This window comes from Rhododendron vialii, chromosome 8a (assembly GCF_030253575.1).
Source record: "Rhododendron vialii isolate Sample 1 chromosome 8a, ASM3025357v1".
Lineage (NCBI taxonomy): Eukaryota > Viridiplantae > Streptophyta > Magnoliopsida > Ericales > Ericaceae > Rhododendron > Rhododendron vialii.
The window spans coordinates 31,634,326-31,659,501 of NC_080564.1; the positions used below are offsets into that span (position 1 = coordinate 31,634,326).

Here is a 25,176-nt window from a genome sequence, read left to right on the forward strand (position 1 = left end):
TGTTCTTATTTTCGAAGTACTTTTTTCCACTATACGAGATAGACATGAAATTAAGTATCACGTCTTTCATATGTATGACATTTGGGTCTTGAAGTTAATGGCACAAGCCTCTCCCACGGTAACGAAATATTGAAAGAGTAGAACCATCAATGTCAACAAGACAAATTAATATCCTTGCAATCCCCTACTGCGAAACGCGTATACCTTTTCTACTCTTGAGCAAACAATGTTTAGGTGATAAATTCCTAAGCATTGTAGTCAATATCCTCAAGAAATAAGCAGTTAGAAAAAAATGGTCGCAATTAGCTAGGGCAGAAGTAGCGTTTATACTAATTCTACAGTAGGCCTATTTCAGATGCGAGCTTGTATTTTTCATCGCGATGCTTTGCGTCTTATGTCACCTCTCGATACTTTTGAGTGGCCAAAAAAAAAAAGAGAGGTGGAACTAGGACGTTTTAAAAAAGAAAATCGATTACAATTCCTTTTAATCTTTATAACTTCGGTTGTTGATTAATAAAATTTTATTTGCTGAGAATAAAAAAAAAATTCCGCCCAGAAAATGGCAAAAGCTCCTTCCATTCCTCCTGGCTTTCGCCCACAATATCCAAATTGAAGATGACGTTCCTTGTAGGTAACTTTCCTTCCATTCCTCCTGGCTTTCCTCTCAAATTCATAGGCAACACTGATCGCAGCAATGAGTATTGATTCCAATCCTCCTGGCTTAATTTCCTCCCAAAATTGTGTAAGAGTCACGCTGGAAACAATGATTCCTCTTCCCGCCACGATTTGATGTCATGGAAGGCTTGATAATCACCAAACAAACAGCGAAACCAAGTTGAAATGCCAAGTCATCGAGATCTCGTTGTTTTATCCATGCGAATCTAGCTCCTTACGATTTCAAGGACACGTACTCAAAGTTAATGTACGGGACAATATGTCGATCTACTCAAGGGGGGCCGAGTACGTAATACTAGTCCTTGTGTCCATTTCCTGTAAACAAATAAGAGCTCAAATATCAAGCACATTATTTGGGTACGTAGTAATTGTCATTTTTTTCCCCTCTTTAAGTTAGTACTATATTGTCCTTCTTCTCGATCGGCTGAGTAAATTGCAAAATCTGATTGAGATTCACATATATACCGTTACTGGTCCATTCACTTATGCTGAGAAATTAATATTTCATTTCATAATCAGTGATTATAATAATTTCAGTTGCAACATTGTTTTAGGATTCACATATATATGGATTTAAGGTCCATATGCGAATCGGCTACAATACTCCTCTTGTTGGCTTACAGGAATTACAGATTCAGAATTGTCAAAAATTTGTGAATTCGCGCATTGGTTACACGACATTAATTTATAAGATTAGGTATTGGCTCTTACATATAATTAACCACTTCTAAGTAAAAATCTCACAAATATATAATATCCGAGAAACTCGCTAAAGACTTAATTGAGTTTCTCCTAGTGGGCGGTGAGATTTGGCTCAGACGCGTGAGTTATTTAAAAAATTGGCTGATAATTAAAGACAAGTTTCTATTAAGATGATGAATCTCACATTCTTCCTCTAGCTATCTCAATTCTCTTCTTCTTTTTTTTGGTTCTCTGTGTGGGATTTCTTCCCGTTTGTGGGGCTTCTATCACCCTTGTGTGGGTGTTTCTGGTTGTTTTCTGCAGTGCTCTGTCTACTTGGAACAGTGGGTTTAGTTGGAGTAGGGAGTCCTCTCCTGTTTGGTTTCTTGATCTCTTGTTTAGGGATGAAGTTTCCTTCTGATGTTTTGGTTCTTGAATCTATAATATCATCTGTTATCGTTTTGACAAAAAAAAAAAAAAAAAAACCTAGACCTTTTGAATAATGTTATGGGTATTATTGGCTAAACATGACCACCATAGAAGTGAATTCCACGTACCTTATAGACTAACGGGCTCCTATTTCAGTTGGTAACTCTCTTTTTTTTTTGATAGGCAATAAAAGTTTTATTAAGAAAATTTGACAAATGGTACATCAAGTTGCAAGTTCGGGGTAGGGGAGGGGAATCCAACCAATGTTGGATAAAAAAAAAAAAAACAATGGACCGAGGTCCAAACACTTAAAAGCCTCAAAATACCCACAACTGAAATAATAAGCCCAGCCCAAAAACCAAAACCAAATCCTAATCCAAGCAGCCTTGGAATCCAACCAAGGTTGGTAACTCTTGTATTCCGCATTTTAATAGGCACCATTGCACGTTCTCTCTGGTATTTTTTACTACGGGACATTCCCCGTATATTTGCCCATGTATTATTCCCAAAAAGAAAAAGAAAAAAGAAGAGTAATCTATGATATAGAAAGTATGATAAAAATGTTTTAGTAAAGGTAATGATTTTCACATTCTGTTATTTGATAATTGTACTCATTTTTTTGACTGAAGGTAAAAAAAAGTATGTACAAAAGCTTTCACACTCCCTATTTGATAATTGCACTCCTTTTCTTTTTTTTTTGTCTTTGACTGAAAAAGTACATACAAAAGTTTCACAAAAGACAAAAAATGGAGTGTTAATATCAAAAAAAAAAAAAAGGAGTGTAAAAATCATTTTTCTTAGTAAAAACAAGAATAAGTCATAATAAATAAATCCTTGAATTTTTGTGGTTTGATTTCGAAATTTTTTTCATGTTCATTTCTCTAATCGAAAGAATAACTGAAAAAATTAATCAAAAAATTGACAAAATTATAAAAATGTCTTAGTAAAGGATAATGTTTTTCAATTTCTTATTTGCTAATTGCACCCATTTTTGTTGTCTTTTAGAGACAAAAGTACACACAAAAGCTTTTACACTTCCCTTTTTGATAATTGCACTCATTTTTTTTGTCTTTAAGTGAAAAAAATACATACAAAAGCTTCACAAAACGACAAAAAAATGGAGTGCCATTATCAAAAAATGAGTGTGAAAATCCTTTTCCTTAGTAAAAAAAAAAAATATAAGTCATTTCTCTAATCGAAAGAACAACTGAAAAAATTAATCACAGAATTGACTAGTAGTTTTTTTTGAACGGTGAATTGACTAGTTTAACTGATCAAAAAATAAAAATAAAAATAAAAATTGACTAGTTTAAAAAACTCTACTATAAAACAAAAAATTAGGCAAACTCCGGGTACACTTGGTGTACGGCCGCGCAAATGCATCCACGTCAGATTGCTTACAACCAATAGCCTTCTCCCACATCATCATTATTACTACGTGGAACAATCCCGTTCGTTCCAAACTCCACCCCTTACGTGTCTGATGTCTCCCTCCCTTCTCTCTTTGTTTTAAGAGACAGTTTATCCGCATCTCGACAACTAATTTCCTTTTTGATCCGGTCAAAGACAAAAGCAAGTCGTATCTGCCGGATCTAGGAAATTTAACAATATTTATCTTCTTGCGGCTTGACCCTAATGGCCGAATTCCAATCAATTTATCTGTGAAGCAAACCCACCAACCAAATAGAGTAACCGTAACCGTGGGGCTTCCCTCTTATCACTTTCTTCTCCAACGCGCACAAAGTCTCAAACTTGGACGAAAACCAGACCCTCAGTCTTCCCCCAAGTCCCAAATCAAACGCCTCTCTCTCTCTCTCTCCCCCTCTATCTCTACAATTCCATCCCCGAGCCCGGCCCATCAGCCGTAGACGTTTTCCAGCCGTGGCTCCATCTGGCCTCTCTCGGAGAAAGCACTCTTCTTCTTCGCCTAATAATCAGACTGTAATTTCTGCCCCGACCCGAATAGTATACAGAGAAGCCCTAAACCACCCATCTTCAGAATCGGACCTCAACCTTCCGTTTTGGCAACAGACCTGGTTCATTGTCCTTCTCTTCCTCATGGCCTTCTCTTTCTTCGCTCTCGCCGTTTTTCTCTTCCTTACCCTTGACCCCGATTACTCCACCTCTCCTGTTTCCGCTGCTTCCGAGGGCGTTCAGGTAATTGCAAAATTTATACTGTATTAATTTCGTTGTTTTCTTGATGGGTTTTCGTATTTTTCTCGTATTACTTGTGGGTTTGTTGTTAGATTCATTCGAATTTTGCAATAGCAATTCTTTCGTCTAATTTAAATGTGATGAAAAAGGGAGTCAGGGGGTGTCCGTGTAGTTATTAATTTTCTCACTTACGTGATTCAGATGCGTTTGGTTACAGACACCCTATAGAATCGGAGATAATTGGACCTTCACGGCTCGTTGTTTAACTTGTTTTGGGTGGATAGCATGAGAGGACATAATAAAATTAGACCATTGGATTTTTAAGAATGGAGGGTTGAGATTTGTTTGGGGAGCAAATATTATATTGGAAAAAATCCCTCCCTTGTTATATGGATATGTGAAAAAGGGAGAGGTGGCATTTTTGTAATTTAGAGACCGAATATAAGGGCGGAACATGGATAGGGGAGGGAGGTGGTGCTATATCCGGCCCTGTCAGATATACAATCCGCTGATATTATGTCCACCATCTATATCCGAGTGGCACCGGATATAAATAGGTTGGATATACTATCTGGGGTGATAGTTTATCCACCCTCTTCTCTCCCTAGCAAACAGCCTCTCATTGTTTTCTTGATGGGTTTTCACATTTTCTTGAGATTACTCGGTTCATTGTTAGGTTCGTTGAAGCGTAGTGACTAGTGAGGGCATTTTCCAATCATTCACCAATACTTTCATGAGTTCATCGTATTTAAGTAGGCATTGGTACTTTGTAAGATATGATGGTACTTTTGTTGTTTTCTTGATGGGTTTCATGTTTTGCTCATATTACTTGTGGGTTTTAATTGTTAAGTTCGTTTAAAGCTTAGTGATTTGTGGGGGCATTTTCTGATCATTCCCGAGTTCTTTCATCATATTTAAGTAGTTTATTGGCATTGTGTAAACTAGGGGATATTGGTACTCCGTACTTCCATTGTTTCCTTTGATGTCTTTTCTGTTTTTTGGTCAAATTTATTGTGGATTTCATTGTTAGGTTCGTTTAAACTCAGTAATTCGTGAAAGGAATTTTCAATCATTCATCAGTCATTCTTTTGTCAAATTGAAATGGGATGAAAAAGGGGTAAGAGATGAGCTCGCATCTTTCATCAAAATAATAACAGATTAATAGGTAGTTGGATTATTCCGAAGCACATAAAGGAAAAAAGGTAGTTGGAGAAGTAGCCAATCATGGAAGGAAAAAGTAGTTGGTGAAGAAGCTTTTGGGGATAAGTTTGGGATTTTTTTGAAGATGATTTGATCAAATGTTTAAATTAGTAGTGATGTGTGCGTTCCATTTTTAGAAAAATGGTTGAAATGAGTTTCTGGGATAAGTTGAGAGTTGTTTTGAAAGATTTGAAGACTCATTGGACTAGTTCGCATCAAACCAAATTACATTGATGATTGATACTCAAATTTGATGAAATTGAATATGGTTGGAGAGGCAGTTGTTTTCCATATGGGGTTGTCAATTTGCTTTCTCAGTTCAGTACATTCTTTTCGGTTATGGGTCTGTCTGACTATGATTAGTTAATCATAAATTTCCGTTTATGTACTATATTTGTCAGTCATCATTCTTAGTCTAGTGTTACTTGATGCTGGCAGATTACATATGGTTCTGTCATCAAGATAATGCATGAAAGGACAAAATTCCGCTTGCATTCGCACGATGTGCCTTACGGTTCTGGCAGTGGGCAGCAGTCTGTTACTGGGTTCCCAAATGTTGATGACTCCAATAGCTACTGGGTATGCCAATGATATAGTAGTTTATTCTCCTACTACTATTACATTTGCTGTAATTTAAATTAGAGTTCAGCTTTGAAGTTTCCAGATTTACAGTGTGGTTTCTTTCTGGTTAGATTGTTAGGCCTGTGCCAGACTCTGGTAAGCAAGGGGACGCGATCAAAAGTGGAGCAATTTTTAGATTGCAACATATGAGGACAAGGAAATGGCTTCATAGCCACCTGCATGCATCCCCTATTTCGGGCAATCTCGAGGTTGGCAAATTGCCTTTCTTTCCCTCTTGATTTTAAGTCCTCTAATTGCTAGTGTTATTTCTCTAAAGGGGTAACAACGTTTTATTTTGACTTTTGTGTCGTCTTTAGCATAATGCGTCCTCTTGCCAAAGTTGAACAATGTTATCGTTTCTAGTTACCCCTTCCCCCTCACTCCTCTAGTTATTTCGTTGACAATATGGCTGCAGATTAATTTGAGAGGAGCTTTGAGTGACCAGAAATTGATAAAAATTACTCCATTAGTCCATTGGTGAGGTTGTAAGGCAGAACTTATATGTTCGTCCTTTGCCTTATGCAAGCATGGATCTTTTCCGCCATTTTGTTGGTTGAGCATTTTTTTTTATCTTGTTATACCCATACTTGTTTGATTGTCATTTTTGGCTTCATGTGGCCTCTTACTGCATTCTTGCGAAATTTGAATTTCTTTCAGAATGCACAAACTTCTGATACTTTTACCCCCGTCTGCTACAATACAATCTTCATCTTGTCAATGATCCATTGCTAGCTAGTGGTGTACTTCCGAACTCTGAAGCATAGCTGTTCATTTATTTGTGTTTTCATTTTTCAGTTCGTATGATTTCAATACATCCACTACTTGACACAAATTAGACAATAACCAATAGGACACACGCGGGCAACATGTGATTCAATCGTTCTATTGCACCACATTGTTAGTCATCTCATTCTTGTGATTGAGGGCAATCCCCACCCCCACCAAACCCCTTTTCCACCAAACCGAATGGTGACCTTCCAAGGAAGAAAGTGAAAGGGTGGGCAGTATTTGGCTACCTCACTTCACATTTTATCTTGCTTTGAAAAACTATAGCTTCGCTTTTCATTAGCAACACAACACAGGTGGAAGACTTTGTGGTAGATATGTAAATGCAACAGTTAAACGTGCTTACACATTTGCGTATACTGACATTGTCTACATCAGTTGGAAGGCACTCTTACTCATGCATGTGTTTTGAAATTTTTTATTTTTGGAGACCCAAGAAACTGCTGCTCATAATTCTTGTCTCATTTTGATAAGTAGACTAAAATGCGAGTGTATGCCAAACTTTGTAGAAAATATTTATCATGGGACTTGATTTGAGCTGCAATATAATGTTTTGTAGGTGAGTTGCTTCGGAGGAGATGGGGAATCTGACACCGGGGACTATTGGAGGTGAGACTTGTGACATGTTTGGAACATATACTTACATAACTTGGTTTCCTCCATGGCAAATGGCGAAACTCACTTTCTTTCCTTCCCTCAGACTCGAAATAGAAGGAAGTGGGAAAACTTGGAGGCAAGATCAAAGGATCAGGCTCCATCATGTGGATACTGGTGGTTATCTACATAGTCACGGCAAGAAATATGCACGAATAGCTGGTGGTCAACAAGAGGTAAAATGTGAAAGTTGTGATATTTTTGCAGAAATGCATCATTGGGATAACAAATCTAGAACGCCTTTGTTGTTCAAATATGAGATGGATTTTCCTTTAATATGGACTGGGTTGGAAAAAAAATCGTAGAGCGCAAAGTTTTTTTGCTGATATTTTCTAAATATAACCCCAAGAATATTAGATAATTGCCTCCGAAGACCTGAAAACTTCAATCCTTTTCCATTGCAAATCATAATGGCAATAGGTGCTTGACCTCAGTGCCAACAAATATTTCCGCCCCTGATTGACATACACGTGTGCAAACATCTGGATCTGGCAGATAACTATTCTACTATATTGTTGTTGGCTTTTCCAAATGCTAAACTAGGGCTGTGATGATCAACTTTCTCCGAGCACACCCATATTCAACTGGTGGTTTCATTTTGGTTACAATTTTCTTGTACAAATATTTCAGGTTTGTGGTGTGCGAGAAAAGCGCCCTGATAATGTGTGGTTGGCAGCCGAGGGTGTCTACCTCCCAATTGCAGAGAGCAAGTAATAGTCACATGTAATTCGTGAAACCTTGAGCACTCTACATGTAGGTTTTTCAGTTATGAGGGATTTTGCCGGTGCGTCTTAGATGTATTGTATCCCCTTTTTATGTGAGAACAATCTAAGTATTCTCGAGCATTACGGATTTCTGTAGTTCATATTTAGTGACCTGAGAACCATCTTTCCTCAAGCAAGTGGTTTATTACTGTTCTTGCTACAGTGGTTTGTAATGGTTTTAGATCAATGTATCGTACATTTATCTGATGTCATAATCAAGTCCCAGTTCTTGTTCTAAATTTCCTACTGTATCCTTCTTCTTTTTGATAAATTACTGTATCCTATTTTATACCTATAATGGTCTCTCCTATACACATTGGTTGCTAGTCATGAGAGATTGGAGCGTAAATTCAAGTAAGCTTCAATTCGGAATTTGTAAATATTTGGATGTGTACTATTTGGACAAATAGTCGAAAAAGTCTTTTGAAATTATTTACTTTTTCTCCAAAAAAAAAACCCAGGGGAACGACGGTATGACAACTGAAACCAAACATCCCAACAAAATTGATACCTAAGTTTTGGGACACAACTCATGTCTCCTGACTCGATACCAACAATAGAGAATAAAGACAGCTCATAGTGCAAGACATATTTTTTTGTCAATCGGAAATATATAGTGTGAGACATTAATATTTGTTGTATTTGGATGGATTTTTTAGAATTTTTGAGTTTGATTTTTGGGGTAATGAGAGAGAGAAATAAGGTAATGATTGGAGATATGGGTAATAAGTGTAGAGAGATAGAGAGAGAGAGAAATGAGAATAATGATTAAAGAGTGGAGAGAGAAATGAGAATAATAATTGAAAGTAATAATAATGAGTGCTTTTTGAATTGAAATTTTATTTTCAAGTTTCCATCCAAACGAAGGAAATTGTGCATTGTGCTAATAAGCACACCGATTGAAGCGATGAGAAATTCGCTTCTTTAGTCGCAATTTTTTTGCCGGAGTCACCGCGAAGCCTGAGCGACTACATTGTCCATGACCTTGTCAAGTGTGATAGATAGCATAGTCAAGTTAGCCAAAAATTACTAAAACTTTATATCCCAATGAAAATTGGAAAACTTGACACTCAAAATCAGATCGTCTACAGTAACAAGGTATATCACATGGTAAAGTTGTAGTTCTTCAACATGGAAGCTTCTTCCTGGCGAATCACAAAATTTGTGCTTTTGGAGAACCTATTTGTCAGTTCTCTCTCTCTCTCTCCCTTTTTTTTTTTTTGGATATCTCTAATCACCATTTTGTTTGCACATTTTTTTTTATCAAAAAGGAGAAACTTCTCTTGTTTGAAACTAGACCTAAATATAGATAGATATATACCTCTCCCAACACATCACTAAAACCGGTCTCAGAAACGGACTGCGCAGCTATGGAAGTCCTAGCACACGATTCGTCCACAGTGGCGGAGATGGAGACGTTGGAGTAGCGCAACATGCACTCTCGGTACCAAATTGTGACCCGGTTCGCTCTGAGGCAGAGTTTTGGTACATCTTGAGTAGAGAAAACAATGTAGTCCAGACAATCCGCGGGGGAGAGGTCCCCGCGGCATAGCAAGAGTCCGTAAGCGGCTGCATCATCGCGGGCAGCAGTGAAGCTGTAAAAGCCGCTGGTGAGTGCGGCAGCGTTCAATGAGAGTCTAGAGAAGAGAGCAGAGCGGAGATTGGCGGAGAAGGTAGTGGTGGTAGAGTTGTTTTTCGGGTGGTCATCGGATTCTTGGTTTGTGCTTAGTAGAACATAGATATTCTTGGTTTGTGCTTAGTAGACGGCTCTTTTTCAAGTTGTGAGCTCCCTCTGATGAAATCACACATTAGTAAAACCAACGGGTCATCTTCTGATGTGGAGCTTAATGTTGTCCAAGAGAGTGGAACTCATTGTGAAAACTCTTCGGCAAGTGGTGGGGCTAGCTCTAGGCTCATTAGGGAGGACTTCAGTCCCAAGGTTGTGAATTCAGTAACGGGTGATTCTAGCAATTTGGTCTTGGAAGATGGCGAAATTGCGGCTGAGAATACAACCCCATTATTGATTCATAATCCAATTTCGGATGTTGGGGTGTTTGACAAAGGATTCTGGAACCTCTCAGAAGTGGGTTTTTTAAATCAAGCTGATTTGGAAATGGCTGAACTTAACCCGACCCATGCTAAATATATTGATGGTATCCAGTTAGTTGTGGACCTTGACCCACTGAGAAGACTAAAGAAATGGGGAAAGGAAATTCGAAGCATAAGTCGACTGAGAAAATGTTGGGCATTCCTAAATCTAAGAAGAAAGTGGGAAGAAAGAAGAAAAAATGCGTTATGTTTCGATCTGCGATTGCTGCTGCGGCTTTATCCGCTTTTTCCAGAGACACTAACAGGTTACATCTTGATGATGCAAAGGCTGCTCGGTCTATTGAGAAAATATTGGGCGAAGATTATTTGGGTGATGATGAGGAAGTCTTAAGTAATCTCATGATTGATCATTAGTCATCTCAGGAGCAGGTGATTGGGTTTTGGGTGTGTTTGTCTCTTATTTGGTTTTTTGGGCCGGGTTGGCTTCTTGCCATCCATGGGTGATTATTTTCTCTTCTGGTTCTTAGCGGCATGGCATATGATTGTCGGAGTTCTCATTGCTCTGTTTTGATGCATCGTGCTATGGATCTTTTTAATCTTTGTAATCTGTTTTCAAAGATTAATAAATTTTCTTTGCTGTTCAAAAAAAAAAAAAACAAAGATCAATCAAATCCCTCTCCAACTTGATGTACCCTTATCAAGTTTCTTAATAAATTTTTGCCATTTCAAAGAAAAAACAAAGATCGATCAAAGAGAGGTCAGCTTGGGTTAATGTTGTGGGGAGGCCAAGCAAGGAAAATGTGGTTTTCTTTGAGGTCTCAACCTCTTGACTAACAAAGACTTTGAAATTTGAGGGGGAAGAAAGGAGACCCCCCATTTTTCTTCACCGTATTGGATACTCCTTTCGTCTGAAATGTCTGATATTGTTTGTTTTAAGTGAAATCCAACTTTTTAAAAGAACATAACATTAACACGTCTCGCTAAAAAAAAACTGATTTGATTTTCAACATTATTATCTCTTATTCTCTACTTTTAAAATTGTTTTGAGTCAAGGGTTAGTTTATAAAAATCTACTTGAAGGAGTAGCGCTTTTTTTTTTTGTGCTTAACTAAAAGATCGCGGTCCAACAAAATGCATGAATGAGATATAAATGCTTGATTTTTCTCTCTCTAAGCAAAACGCATGTGCATAGAAATTTTTTTTGCATGAACACCACGAACTACGGACATTAAAAACTTACATTGCTTACATACCCATGACGTTCCTTATTGCTTTGCTTGGTGTATACTCAGACAAATGAGACAAGCTCTCAAGAACTAGTCTCTCAGGCTACATCGTCGAATGGTAAATAGTCGCACGGTACAATAATTTGCATCCGGACATCAAAGAAAACATCAATACCACCTACTCTTCCCAGTTTATCAGTCATGTCAAGTCCGAAAAGCGAAGTCATAGTGATAAATGGTTTGGCTTGAACGGTGGTAGAATACCATCACTTCCACTTTCCTTGCAGTGAATTAACAGTGACACCGAAGGATTTTTCAATAGTGAATGGTTTGGTTTACGGGTAGGCACCAGGCGGCCAACCACTGATACATAACAGACTATCAATCAGAATTCGGATTCCAAAACATCAAACATATTTGATCCGATATTGAGGATAAAAGCCAGTACCATAAAAGCAAACAATTGCAAACATGTGAAAACCAAAATCTTTTCAACTGCTACAGATAGGGTACTCAGAACATCAAAAATTTCCTAAAACCAGTCTCCCAAACCAACAAGAGGGGCAAGGTTTCTAGTGAAACTCCAATGCATGCCTAATCGAAGAGGTATCCATTGATAGTCACTCACTGAGTCTTGAGATACTGCTGAACAATATGAAGGCCTTCGGTTTCCTCCCCATAATCCTGCAGAAGAAACAGGAAGTTAGCTTCACATGGAAAGGTAGAAGAGCAGAAGAAAGAGTTCAACAATTCCTTCAGGTTCTTACCTTCACAACCAACATAGAGCAACCCACAACCTTCCTTGCCTTACCCTCGGAATCAATCTTGCACAACTGCATGCCAATGGTACAATAAAGCCTTAAAACTGAGTCATCAAAGATCTACTACAGTGGCGAATTAATGGAATCTGATGCAAGGTACCTACAAGTTGCTCCTACACAATATCTACTCCAAAAATGCAGCCAAGATGCATCAGACAGGTAAGTAATTTTTGGAAGGGCAACAGATGCAACATTTAACTCACCGGGAAGATTGCAAGCCAAATGCTGGATATGATGAGCAATTTTATTTCTGGACACAACTTGGTTTACTTACTAGAAAGCAGCAACTAACATGATCTATTCAATAGGTTTGGTTTGAACACATACGTATCAGCCAACAGATTTCAACACGACAACCAGTAGATAGCAGGAATAACTGATTGAGTAGAAAGCACACCATAAAGTTTGTTTCGAAAGGGTCACCCGCAACCCATGAAACAAACCCCAATTTTGCAACCCTTTTCAATCAAAGACACGGAGGTAACAGACCTTCTCATTTGATATTAATAACTGACTGAGCACTTCAAGGTCGCAAGGGAAACAATCAACAGAATTACATGAGAGATGCACAGTGAATCGTCAAAATGAAGCAAGTAGTTAGTACAACAAATTAAACTTACACCGGCCCATTCGCCAAGAGTCTTAGCACTTGGAACAGTTATCAAGTTCACATTGTGGTCAGCACAAAGTGCTTTCACAAGTTTAACATAATCTGGCTGGTTGCAGTCCTCTGCCAATACACAAAGCTGGGCAGTATGCTTTTCAATCACTTTTGCACCCTCATGAAGACCACGAATAAGCCCACTATGAGCCAACGATTTCCTCAAGACTAGCTGCAAAGCTGTCATGATGTCCATAGGCTCACCGAGAGCTGGAGCAGGGGCCTCAGCGGCGACAACAACCTCTTCACTGAAAAATAAATGTACTCAAAGAGTAAATGCATTACCCAAGCAAAGGGGAACATACATTCATACATAAAATCAGCTTATGACAAGTACAAATTAAACAAAAAAAATTCCTTAACCCTCTAGTAATCCAAAATTTGGGTCTAAAAGCTACTGTTCTCATGAAATACATGAGTACACAAATTGCCACCAAGATTACAGAACTTTTACTCCGAACATTTTCCAAAGTACAGATGCACTTTGTTTAATTGCAGAAGAAAAATCTTAAGAAGTGAAATGACATACCCTGACATTTTTCTTCTTCTTCAAGATCCTTTTTTCAACCTGCTTCAAAAGAAAACAACATAGGAAATCGAGTGTAAGAATAAGAACTTGAACACACCAACCTCAAACATAACAAGCAAATAAAACCCAAACAAATAACACTCTAGGAAGACAACAAGAAATGACCTTCAAACAAATACACCTCTCTATTGTCCAAACATTCAAAGATTAGACTACTCTGAAACACGCTGCTTCATTCACTTTGGAACAAGAAATGGGACCAAACGCTTTTCTTAAAGATCAGTTTAATTGCATATGACCGTAGCCAACTACTATACACCACATTGCCAATATTGGAAGCATACTACACGTCGTCCTAATTCTATATATTCCTGGAAAAATAACCCAAATTAGAAAACTCCAGCCCAAAAGTACAAAATTATCACCTATTCATTGCATTACCTCCCTATCAGTAAAAATGCAGAGACCAGTGTCTAAAGGCTCTGGATACCTAAGCTACCTCTAATTATAATACAGTCTCACAATGATCAGCTGGCGTAATTCAATCCTATAATCACAGTAAACTCACAAACGGAGCTCATTATTTCCAACATTAATCCAGTTGATAATACTTCAAGAAAGCTTCTCACAGTCCAGCAACCAACCTGCACTACCAATGTATCTTTCTACATCATATTTCACCCCTATATATCTTTATGCAGTTCCATTTAATTTCTCAAGCATTCAAACACCATGCCTCCATAAAATGCCTCTATATCTTTCTACCTAAACGTCTTTCTACACGTTCATCGAAACACAAATCACTCACAAGCTCCCAAAAGCTGAAATAACTCATTTTCGGAAATTTAAAATCATCGTCTATCGAAAAAATCAAATGCAGTCGTGTTCTTATCCTATAACGGGAGATAAATACGAATGATTTGTCTGCAGATGTAAAAGGTCCAGATCGTCCAGCCATTTGACACTCAAACAAGAGACCGACAGCATACATGAATCCATCTAGATCTGAAACGTCTACGGATAATTAAATCATCGAGTGCAGATTAGTACAGGGAAAGAGAGTAAGCATTCTAGAGAGAGAATACCTGTGGCTGGGTATGAGGCTTCGAGAACTCAAGCTGCTCTCTCTCTCTCTGTGGCTTCGAAGCGACTGGGACGACGAACAAAAGTTGCGCAGACTTTTATAATGGGTAAACCTAAAACCCTAGTTCTCTCTCTGCGAATTTACCAAGTTTTCCTCTTCTGTGATTTACAGACGGCCCATGGCGCCAGCCCAACTTGTCGATCATAATGGGCTGATGTCTGTGAATGAGCCCGAAATTGGACTGGAATATATTATGAAGCCCAGACCATTTTCTGATTGGAGCTTTGGTCACATAATCCTTCAAAATTTCTTTCGCTCCGCTCCCAGTCCTCGCTCTGCGTTCACACTCTTAATTCTCGCGCTCATGAAATCTAGTTCAAGGGGGTTTTGAAAGATGTTCTTGCACTCGCACCGCACGTGTATTATGTGACTTAGATTTGGTGTCTAAAAAGTCCCAAACCAAAAAAACAAATCTCTATAAAGTCAAAATTATTTTAATTGGTTTGTCTTTCTTATAATTTTCTGGGTTACGTAATTTTTTTTATGTTTTCGTAAAAAGTTAAAAATTTTCAATTGATATTAATTTTTAGACTCTCTTCTTATTCATTTGGACTTTGCCTTTTGTCCTTATTTATGTAAAATTATAAAATTGACTTCAAATCTTACTTAGCTAATTTTTTCGCTTGTGAAAGGATAAGTTTGTCATTTTACATGAATAAGGAAAAAGAAAAACAGAGAGTGGTGTGAATAAAAAAAAGAAATGCAAAAATTATTGGTATTAGTTTTAGAGTCATTATTGTTTATGCTTTTTCACTTGCTCTAATAAATAAAGATGAAACAAAATTTGACCAAGAAAAGAATAAAATTAATTACAGATAATTGTAAGTATAAACAAAAACATACAGTATTTAATTCTTAGATATCCCAGCTGCAGTGTAATTAGTCCTCCGTCCCAACTTTCAAAATAAAATTAGAAAAACTAATAAAGATTCAAACAAAAAACACATTGATCCAGCTTTTAATTTTTTAAAAATAAAAATAATCCCAAAACTGCAGCAAAATAAAAACGCAAAATAGCCTCTTTTTCTGCATATCTCTCCCTCAAATTATTTGTCTTTCTTATATATCTCTTTACATTTTTTAAAAAATTAAAATTTTCAGTTGATAATTAAATTTACAATCTCTTGTTATTCATTCGGACTTACTTTTTGTTGCTATTCATGTAATAAAATTAACTCTGAATCTTACTTAACTATTTTTTTTTTTTTTTGCTCATGAAAGGATAAGTTTATCATTTTACTTAAATATGGGGGAAAAAGGACCGTGCATGTGAATAATAAAACAAAATGCAATAATCATTAGTATTAGAGTCGTTATTGTTTTTACTTTTTCAGTTGCTTTAATAAATAAAGATGAAATAAGATTTGACTAAGAAAAGAAAAAATAAACTAAGACTTTGTTTGGAACCTATGAATCAAAAAAAGGAAAGAAAATTTTAAAAAAATTCCTCCCCTCGTTTGGTTTGGAAATAAAGTGTAAAGAAAGTAATAAAAGTAAATTCTTTTTTTTGGTACAAGAAAACTAAATTCTAAGAATGCATTTCTCTATATTTTCTTCATATTTTTCTCTATATTTTCTTCATACTTTTTTTGTTAACCATTTTCCTTTAATTTCCTCAAGTTCAAAACGGACCCTAAAGATTGTCATATTGTAAACTAAAACGTATTTAGTTTTTAGACATCCCAGTTGGAGTCTAATTGGTCCTCGGTCCCAACTTTTGAAATAAAATTAGAAAAAATAACAAAGATCCAAACAAAAATACACTCATCCAACTTTTAAATTTTCTAAAAATAAAAAAGCCCAATACAACAGCAAAATAGAATCTTGATTTCAAGACCTAAGCTGGAAAGCCCCCCTCCCTCTCATTATTTCCCAAAAAGAATTCTCTCTAATTTTTTCTATTCTTGTCTCCATTTTCAAATCTTGATTGCAAGACCTAAGCTGGAAAGGACTCCCCCTTTAATCCGCGTTCTAACCCAAAGCCCTCTCTCTCTCTCCAACTTCTTCTCTCTCATCTTTAAAAAAACTCTTTTTTCCAACTCTTGCATTAGCTGTCCGATTCATTTAACTCCAATTTTGACCTAAAAAAATTAGAATTTCTTCAAAGTTCTATAATAGGAGCATCCCCCACCCTCTTCGGCCGCCTTATATTACCCCCAAGTTTCAAACCCTAACCTTGGATCTCTCTCCATATGTCGGTTTCCCTCTCTCTATTTATACCCTCGATCCATTCCACAACAAATCTTTTATCGAAACCCTAATCCTTTGATAACTCCTGGTAAGAATCAACTTCCCTTGTTGACCCCCCTTTTCTTTATTGAACAGCTATTGATTATTAGTTCAAAGTTCATTTCTTTTTTGATAAAATTTTGTTAGGTTTTGTTGGGTTTGTGCAGATCTGGTTTGAATCGGGAGTTTCCTAATAGATAGATCCGTTAGGGGTTTCATCGTTATTTTTACGTTATTTATGATTTGCTTAAGATCGGGCTCTGTCGTACTTTTGTTATTTAATTGGAGAAATGTCGCTTTTGCCTAAAAGCGATTCGATTAAAATTCGTGAGGTATGGGAGGAAAATCTGGACGAGGAGTTCGCTTTGATTCGCAGTGTCATTGACGATTACCCTTATATTGCGATGGACACTGAGTTTCCTGGTATCGTGCTGCGTCCAGTTGGGAATTTCAAGAATAGTAATGATTATCATTACCAGACTTTGAAAGACAATGTAGACATGCTGAAAATGATCCAATTAGGCCTTACTTTTTCAGACGAAGAAGGGAATTTACCCACTTGCGGGACAGATAAGTACTTCATTTGGCAGTTCAATTTCCACGAGTTTAATGTCAATGAGGATGTTTTTGCAAATGATTCAATTGAGCTGTTGCGCCAAAGTGGAATTGATTTCAAGAAAAACAACGAAAATGGTGTCGATGCAAGGAGATTTGGAGAGCTCCTGATGTCATCTGGGATTGTTTTGAATGATTGTGTTCATTGGGTCACTTTCCATAGTGGTTATGATTTTGGGTACCTGCTCAAGTTGTTGACTTGCCAGAACTTGCCCGAAACTCAGACAGGGTTTTTTGATCTGATCAATATGTACTTCCCTGTTGTTTATGACATCAAGCACCTGATGAAGTTCTGCAATAGCCTTCATGGTGGATTGAACAAGCTCGCTGAACTGTTGGAAGTTGAGAGAGTTGGTGTTTGTCACCAAGCGGGTTCGGATAGTTTGCTCACATCTTGTACATTCAGGAAGTTGAAAGAGAATTTCTTCAGCGGCTCACTTGAGAAGTATGCTGGTGTTTTGTATGGTCTAGGTGTTCAAAATGGACAGAATACTAATTGAAAAAGAATATAAATTTATATGAGTTACAGATGGTCATTAACCTATATGTGAGTGTGTGATACACCACATTTCGATGTAAACTTTTGGATAGAGTGATTCTTAATGAAAATCCTCTTATAATAGTTTAATCTTTCGCTGTTTCTTAGCATGGCACAAGTTTGTGGCAAAATCTTGAAAGTGTTATGCCTTGGATTTTCTTTGGCTGCTATAAATTTAAATGGCATACTTCAACTATAGCCAAGTTTGTATCGACATACTAGCTTAACTTCTTTTGGTTGTTGCGTATTTCAAGGGTCTTATAATCTTGTCACAATTGTTTTTGAATTGGTGGTAAGTTGGATTCTGTGATTTTGTTAGGGTTGGGGACTTGTCCACTAGGTTAAGGGAATGCAAACTCTTATTCCGTGTATTACCTTGGCATTTTTTCCCCTCGTGTTTGATAATTTTGTGTTTCAGATTGGTTCATGTAATGCCTAGGCCCTGCCAATTTGAATAAAACAGGATGTTTGCCAAATTTTGAATAGTTCTAAATAGGCTGAGGCTCAACCCAGCATTCATATTGTTTTGCCATAGGTAGTTGCTTGCTTTCTCTCCTCACCCCCATTTATTGGCCGACTAAAGGAATTGCCCTTGTGATGGCCATTGCTTTTTCTGCTGCTCAGCGACACATAACTGCACCCAATGTTGATTCACTGTTGGACCATTGATCATTGGCAATTTTCATACTCGTCCTTCTAATTTTACGGTTGTCTTAATTTCGTCTCTGTAGTTTGTTTTACGTTCCAAATTGGTAAAATCGTTAACACCGTTAATGAAACTAACGGAAAAATATGATTAAAAAATTAAGTGCTCCAATTTTAATCCGGTTGAACCGGTGCGAAGATCTTATTTTTTTGGTCATTTTATCCTTGATGGTTGTAATGAATTTTTGGCTCTAAGGCCTTTCAACGAGCACGTGAAGACTCCTTATTTAGTTTCAGGGCTCTCTTAGGATACTCATTGAAAGGCCTTAGAGCCAAAAATCCATTATAACTATTTAAGCTAAAATGATCAGAAAATAAGATCTTTGCACCGGTTCAAATAGATTAAAAATTGGAACACTTAATTTTTTAACTATATTTTTTAATATATAAACGGTGTAAAAATAAGTGTTCCAATTTTCAATCCGTTTGAACCGGTGCGAATATCTTATTTTTCTGATAATTTTATGTTAAATGGTCATAATGAATTTTTGGCTCTAAGGCTTTTTCAATGAGCGCCCTAAGAGAGCCCTGAAATTAAATAAAAAGTTTTCGGGTGCTCGTTGAAAGGCCTTAGAGTCAAAAATTCATTACGACCATCTAGGATAAAATGATCAAAAAAATAAGATCTTCGCACCAGTTTAACAGGATTGAAAATTGGAGCACTTAATTTCTTAATCATATTTTTCCGTTAGTTTCATTAACGGTGTTAACGATTTTACCAATTTGAAACGTAAAACAAACTACAGGGACGAAATTGAGACAACCGTAATACTAGAGGGACGACTACGAAAATTTGCCCCTGATCATTAGAATCATTGGTTATGCCTCCATGAAGTGGCAAGATCACCACCAGGCAGGCCCCACTATGTCTATGTTGTAGATAGTATCCCATGTACCATCTAATAACACTGGTTGGCACCATGCAGCTGAGATCTCCCAGGTAAAGAAAGCTTCAATCGTGAGCAAAAGAATCTCTTGTAAGTTCCTCGCAGGATTAAGTTTTTTTTTCCCATTCTACTAATTTATCTCTTTCGTTTCTCTTTCAGTTTAGATTCCTTGGGACTTTGACCTTTGATTTCTATTCTATATTGCTTACATTGTCATATGTGCTCTTTCCCTTTGCAATTGTGCATCAACATGTCTTAAGTTTTTAACAAATTACCCATGGTAAGAATGTGGATTGCCCAGCAATGTGTACATGGCACAAATTACGAAGTACAACTGTTCACAGAATGTAGGCTGGACTGCAAAAGCTTGAATGGGTTTGTAGTTCACTTTGAGCATTATGGTTTCTTCTTCTATACTCTTGTCATTTATTAAATGCAATTTTAATTTTCATTCAATTGTCATCGAGAGTTGAAGGTATCATTGAAGTTTGCATTCTGGCTTTCTTGGTTGTTGTCTTAGAGAATTTAACTCTTAAATTGATTAGGGCCTTCCCTTTGTTTTTGCTTATATAAGGACGTTTCCTCTAGTTATATAGCTTACTTAGTGAAGCATAATTGAATTGGTGGTTAAGATAATCATACCACAGCTCACAATGGACCTTCTTTGTGAACTCTTCTTGTTTTGGTTTTCTTTATTGACATCATAACACTGCTTTTCTTTTCCTTTTTATGAACACTAGTCCTTGCTTTGTCCATTGATCATCCGACTCTGTGCCGTTTTGTTCAATTTGAAATGGTTCGGTTAGCTTTGTTAAGCATCACTATCATCCGTTGTCTCATTTCGTCCTCCATTTGTGTTGACAATAGTTTTTTACCTTGTAGATGTCATCCCAAGCTCATTTATGTAATAGGTATTGTAGCTTTATCCGGAATCAGAATTTATTGTCCATATACTTTTCTTAACCTAGAAACATAACTAGAACAGGCATATGTCTATGGAGGATAACTTAATGAAAGTATGATGGTGCCACAAAGAGAGGATAACTTGTACTCATATCTAAGTCACATGATGCCCCTGTGTGCGCATGAATGAAAGCAGAAGCAAGGGTGTTGAAGCGCCTTTTGAAAACATTTCAAATTACTAATTGCCAGAGTACGGATAGGATTGAAAGCGGGAGCTGAGTCCTATTGGAGGAGTATGTGACCTAGGTGATACATACCCATTTGTATGACTATAGTGCTGTCATTTACATCACACTATCAGATGTCTGATACTACTGGCTTGTTTGAGAAGGAGATGAAGAAAAAACAAGACCGTCTCCCGATGAAACCTAGTACAGTGGTAGTGTTCACCATCGTAATTAAAATTTTCTCTAGGCTTATATATTGAAAGCTGCAATGGTTACCACAAAGCAGCAGCCTGCAGTCTGCAGAGCTAGAAATTATTGAGTTTTCTCTCCCTTTCTCTGACTTGACCTATGCCTAAAGTCATTGGCAGAATTTAGCTTTTTAGCCAACTTTTCAATGTGCCCTCTGGTATGTTATCTCTGTTTACGTCCCCAGTTTTGATGAAGTTGGTATTCCTGGCATCCGGTTCTTCCTATTGGAACTTGAATGGTATTAGTTCTAGTTTTGTGCACATGGGCAACATTGTGTGCTTATCTTGTACTCCATAATAATGCTTCGGGCACATATATCCATACAGATATCCTGACATGTATGTGTGATGCATGTAAGTTGCACAGTGCATTTATGACCTACGTGCATCTAACAACTCTGGACATATTGTTTTGAATTTGTATCTGGATGTCCTGTCCATAGCACTACTCTCTCGTATGACTCATTGCTGCGTCTTTCTATCCTGTTGGTTTATATTTATTGCATTGCTGGTATGTCCCAATATGAGTTGAGCTAAGAGCATTTGACTTGTTATTTTGGTACTGCATGTTGTACCATCAATATCCATTCATATTTCTCAGGCTTCAGCATTTTGTCAATGTTTTGCAGTCCTGGAGGCCATAGGAAATGGATCTGTGGACAGTGAAATGGACTACCGCGTTTCTATTGTTTGGGTGATGCGTTGCTGATGCATTTGTTTTAGCTAGAGGTGCATATTGGTACAAGCCAGATAGAAGCGCAATACTGGTATGCTTTTTCTTATTTCTAGTTAAATGAGGTTGACCCATTAAAGTTTTAACAGCATCTGGAGAGACAGGTTAACCAATCCTACCAGGTTAACCAAATCCGATCATTTTTTTCCCATGTAGGGAAGCTTTCACCCATTTCATCTAATGCTCTCTTGATCAGGTTCCCAAAATGAACAAAAACACTTGCCTGACATCAACACTATGAAGAATCAATGCTGCAGTTACAGTACATCAAGAAGCAGAAGACAAAACCTCGATGAATGCCAAATTGTATCAGAAACGAAAGTATAGCAAATGAGATAATTGAGTTAGAAGGCAATAGAAGCCGTCTAAGTTGCGATTTCAAACACAATCTATGGTCAACATAAGTTAATCTTTTATATTGCTCCTCCATTCTTAAATGCTAGTTCATTTTCCTGATTAGTTCATTTATGTGGTCTTTGCAATTTCCACTGTCTCCTCCATGCTCATAAAGCTTCTTCTTTCCATGCAACGCTTTCTCTGGCCTGTTGAGTGAAAAGGGGCATAGGAAACCACTAACCTCTTTGAAATGTGGACCAACAGCAGCAATCTCATTTACTACTTCTTCTATGCGTAAAATGCCTTACTTCCCCAATTCCTACAAACCAATTAAAAGAATCTCGTTATGTTAAAGAGTGAGAGAAACCAAAACGTGCAGCACAACTTGGCGACCTATTTTGATTACCTGTTCGACAGTGTTATTACCTGTCATAGGAACTCTTTGCTTTTCAACTTTTGCTAGACCTTTCTTGTAAATTAGATCCTTCACACTCTTCAGATTGGGGTACCTTCAAACAAAATGATATCTCAATAAGGTGTACCACGAGATAGGAGTTGTAGGAAGACAGCAAACAAGAATAGCAAATCCTGATACGTTGACAAAGAAAATACGATCAGCAACCACTCACAGAAAACGTCCACTAAACAAACTGCATTGTAGGTGAATTGAATCTGTTCCATTTGTACAGTAAGTATTTACTCCACTTGATTATAGATAGTTTCGAAAACTTATTTCTATTTCGTTTGTAGTATCATGACAATGGAGACAAAATTGAGGAAAAACAGAAAAATGAAATCAGATTTATACGCACGAATGCTGGTGTGAAGACAAGCCATTGAGAAGTTCCTGAGCTTGTACCACTCCGAACCCATTCAAGCTTGTTCACAGGCCCGAACAAGTTAACTTAGCGCAATACAATATTCAAGAGAAGCAAGCAGTACACAGCTTTAAACAAGCCGAAGCGATCAGGACCTTGGAACAACACCTACACCTAAACAACTTTATGACCAAATATCTGATGCAACTTTTTGAAATTCTCTCACAAAAACTACAAACCACCATGTGATCTTGTTAGTATCTCTTGTTATTTGCTTGAAATTGCAGTGAGAAGTTCGGATGAATCTAATGCCCGAAAAAATTTTGGTTGCAAATCGGTAACACGTGGTATTCGTGCAACACATCCGAGCTGTTCAAACAATGCAACTAAGGGTTCAGATTGAAACACTTTTTTCCTTTTCCTTTTTTTAAAATATGTTCGGTATCTTTCAATTCAAGCTGCTGGTTGCATTTTTGGACGGTTTGGATATGGCATGGGTACCATGTCAACGGTACCCTATTTGCACTAAAAAAATTCTCCTAATGCCCACCCAACGAAAGAGACACACAGTTGCAAAGTGCAGAGACATGCAAAAAGGTCTCGGCTTTAACAGTTAACACAATTCCCCTTGAACGAATCCAAGTTTTAGGAAAAAGGAAGCAAAGCCAGTAACATTTGAGAGTTACTTTTAACTCTTGGCACAGTTTTCAATAAATCTTTTTCTCTATCTCTCTTCACTCATTAGCACTCAAACTCTCAAAAATAACTTTCTAAAATGTAAACCAAACAAAGCCAGTACGATCATCTAGAACATTTCAGTCAAAAGGGGCAATAAAGACTACTAAAAGAAGAAGAATAAAACATGAAGAAGGGTAGACCGAAACAGGAAGCAAAACAATAGGGCCTGTGGTGCAGTACGGTGCACCGCAAGTAGGGGTGGAAATTTCTGACACGACATGAGAACACGACACGAAGTTAGCGGGTTAAGGTCAATTATTTCTGACACGAAACACGAATATGACACGACACGATAACATGAAAAGTTAAACAAGTCGGGTTAGGGTTGAATGAATTCTGACACGAATACGAGATGACACAACACGAACATGACACAACACGAGAATTTATGAAAGGACACGAGAACACGACACGAACAGGACACGAAGTTAGCGGGTTAGGGTCAGCTATTTCTGATACGAAACACGAATATGACACGACATGATAACACGAAAGTTAAACAGGTAGGGTTAGGGTTGAGAGAATTCTGACACGAATACGAGATGGCACGACATGATGCCCACCAGGACCGCAGGTGCTGTGCACGAGTTAAGGTCAGTTATTTCTGACACGAAACACGAATATGACACGACACGATAACACGAAAAGTTAAACAGGTCGGGTTAGGGTTGAAAGAATTCTGACACGAATACGAGATGGCATGACACAACACGAGAATTTATGAAAGGACACGAGAACACGACACGAACACGACACAAAGTTAGTGGGTTAGGGTCTGCTATTTCTGACAAGAAACACGAATATGACACGACACGATAACACAAAAGTTGAACATGTCGGGTTAGGATTGAGAGAATTCTGACACGAACACGATGCCCACCAGGACCGTAGGGGCTGTGCACTATCCGAGCCGTCCGTTTGTGTTTTGGATGATCCGAATTAAAATAAAACTCTTCCAGGGATAAAATAAAACTCTCCCTATAAGAGTTTTATTTTAATCCGGATCATCCAAAACATAGATGGACAACTGAGATGATGCACGACAGAGATTTTGTGCAGAGGTGCACAACAGGCCCCCGAGTTCAAAAGGAAGTACATGAAGATTACCGCTATACATAATAAGGAGCTCAATATCAACGGACGATATGGCACACCATTTGGAATTTATGCACATCGAACATAAATAGAGATGTAAAGTGAGATCTCTAGGGGAGAATAGCGACAAATTTTACATTTTCAGAGACGAACTTTGTTATTCATCGTCAAAGACCGAATTTCAAAGCCCGGCCATTCATGTAGAGAAAAACAAACATCCCAAGTAGAAAATTTTGTTCCTACTTTCTATTTTTTCCTACCTCGAATTAGGGGTGTTCAAGAAAACCGCCCGAACCGTAAAACCGGTCCGATCTGGACCGAACCGTTTTATTTGGTCTGGTTCTGCTGTTCTGTGATCAGGTTATGGTTCCAAAAAAATAAGAACCATTAATTTTGGTTTGGTTACTGGTTCTCAATTAAAGAACCGTGGTTAGAACCGGACCGAACCGTTTAAAACTAATATATATAATTATATAAAAATAAATATATGTGTAGAGATTGGTCTACTTTTTTAACATGGAAAAAGTTAGTGCTGCTGATTTAAGTGATGTTTTGGGCATTGGAGCTACTGTACTTTACTTCAAGATGAGATGCTATATTTTATAATTTATGATATAGGTTAATTTTAGTCCTAAATATAATGGGTCATTAATGTTTTTCTGTCACTGAATTTAATTATTTCATAAGTGGTTTTGACTACTTTATTGGTG

At 37.4% G+C, this 25,176-nt stretch overlaps 3 protein-coding genes and 1 pseudogene across 5 annotated transcripts in view; 2 read left to right on the plus strand and 2 right to left on the minus strand.

Moving 5' to 3' along the window:
• The window catches only part of LOC131335346 (stromal cell-derived factor 2-like protein), a 64,889-nt gene extending 56,686 nt beyond the window's left edge, over positions 1-8,203 (plus strand). The window contains exons 2-7 of the mRNA XM_058370669.1: positions 3,530-3,942; positions 5,578-5,718; positions 5,832-5,969; positions 7,106-7,155; positions 7,247-7,376; positions 7,831-8,203. Of these exons, the coding sequence (XP_058226652.1) occupies positions 3,844-3,942; positions 5,578-5,718; positions 5,832-5,969; positions 7,106-7,155; positions 7,247-7,376; positions 7,831-7,914 (642 nt within the window). The 5' untranslated portion in view covers positions 3,530-3,843 and the 3' untranslated portion in view covers positions 7,915-8,203. The remainder of the gene's footprint in view (positions 1-3,529; positions 3,943-5,577; positions 5,719-5,831; positions 5,970-7,105; positions 7,156-7,246; positions 7,377-7,830) is intronic.
• A 3,412-nt stretch (positions 8,204-11,615) lies between these two features.
• Positions 11,616-14,402, minus strand: LOC131335348 (small ribosomal subunit protein eS12-like). Of its 2 annotated transcripts, none has more exons than XM_058370673.1 (5): positions 14,336-14,402; positions 13,251-13,289; positions 12,681-12,969; positions 12,007-12,072; positions 11,616-11,923 (listed from the first exon to the last, which is right to left on the minus strand). In XM_058370673.1, exons 2-5 carry the CDS (start codon positions 13,256-13,258, stop codon positions 11,864-11,866), a joined length of 423 nt encoding a protein of 140 aa, XP_058226656.1. In that variant the 5' UTR covers positions 13,259-13,289; positions 14,336-14,402; the 3' UTR covers positions 11,616-11,863. The 2 variants fall into 2 exon arrangements, with proteins under 2 accessions (XP_058226656.1, XP_058226657.1); XM_058370674.1 differs by having other exon boundaries at positions 13,251-13,292.
• Positions 14,403-16,298: 1,896 nt separating this feature from the next.
• On the plus strand, positions 16,299-17,866 carry LOC131335347 (probable CCR4-associated factor 1 homolog 7). Of its 2 annotated transcripts, none has more exons than XM_058370670.1 (2): positions 16,299-16,672; positions 16,791-17,866. In XM_058370670.1, the coding sequence occupies exon 2, from the start codon at positions 16,914-16,916 to the stop codon at positions 17,736-17,738; it is 825 nt and encodes a 274-aa protein (XP_058226653.1). In that variant the 5' UTR covers positions 16,299-16,672; positions 16,791-16,913; the 3' UTR covers positions 17,739-17,866. The 2 variants fall into 2 exon arrangements, with proteins under 2 accessions (XP_058226653.1, XP_058226655.1); XM_058370672.1 differs by having other exon boundaries at positions 16,368-16,672; positions 16,771-17,866.
• Positions 17,867-21,676: 3,810 nt separating this feature from the next.
• LOC131298767 (large ribosomal subunit protein uL30x-like) lies at positions 21,677-22,496 on the minus strand (annotated as a pseudogene).
• Positions 22,497-25,176: the final 2,680 nt, after the last annotated feature.

Bases quoted from the DNA above. Each gene is read 5' to 3' on its own strand.
- LOC131335348 (XM_058370673.1), bottom strand. The intron at 12,073-12,680 runs GTAAGTTTAATT...ATTGGCATGCAG, and splicing joins CTCTTGGCGAATGGGCCGGT to TTGTGCAAGATTGATTCCGA. The intron at 11,924-12,006 runs GTAAGAACCTGA...TTTCTTCTGCAG, and splicing joins GCTCTATGTTGGTTGTGAAG to GATTATGGGGAGGAAACCGA.
- LOC131335347 (XM_058370670.1), top strand. From the start codon at position 16,914: ATGTCGCTTTTGCCTAAAAGCGATTCGATTAAAATTCGTGAGGTATGG.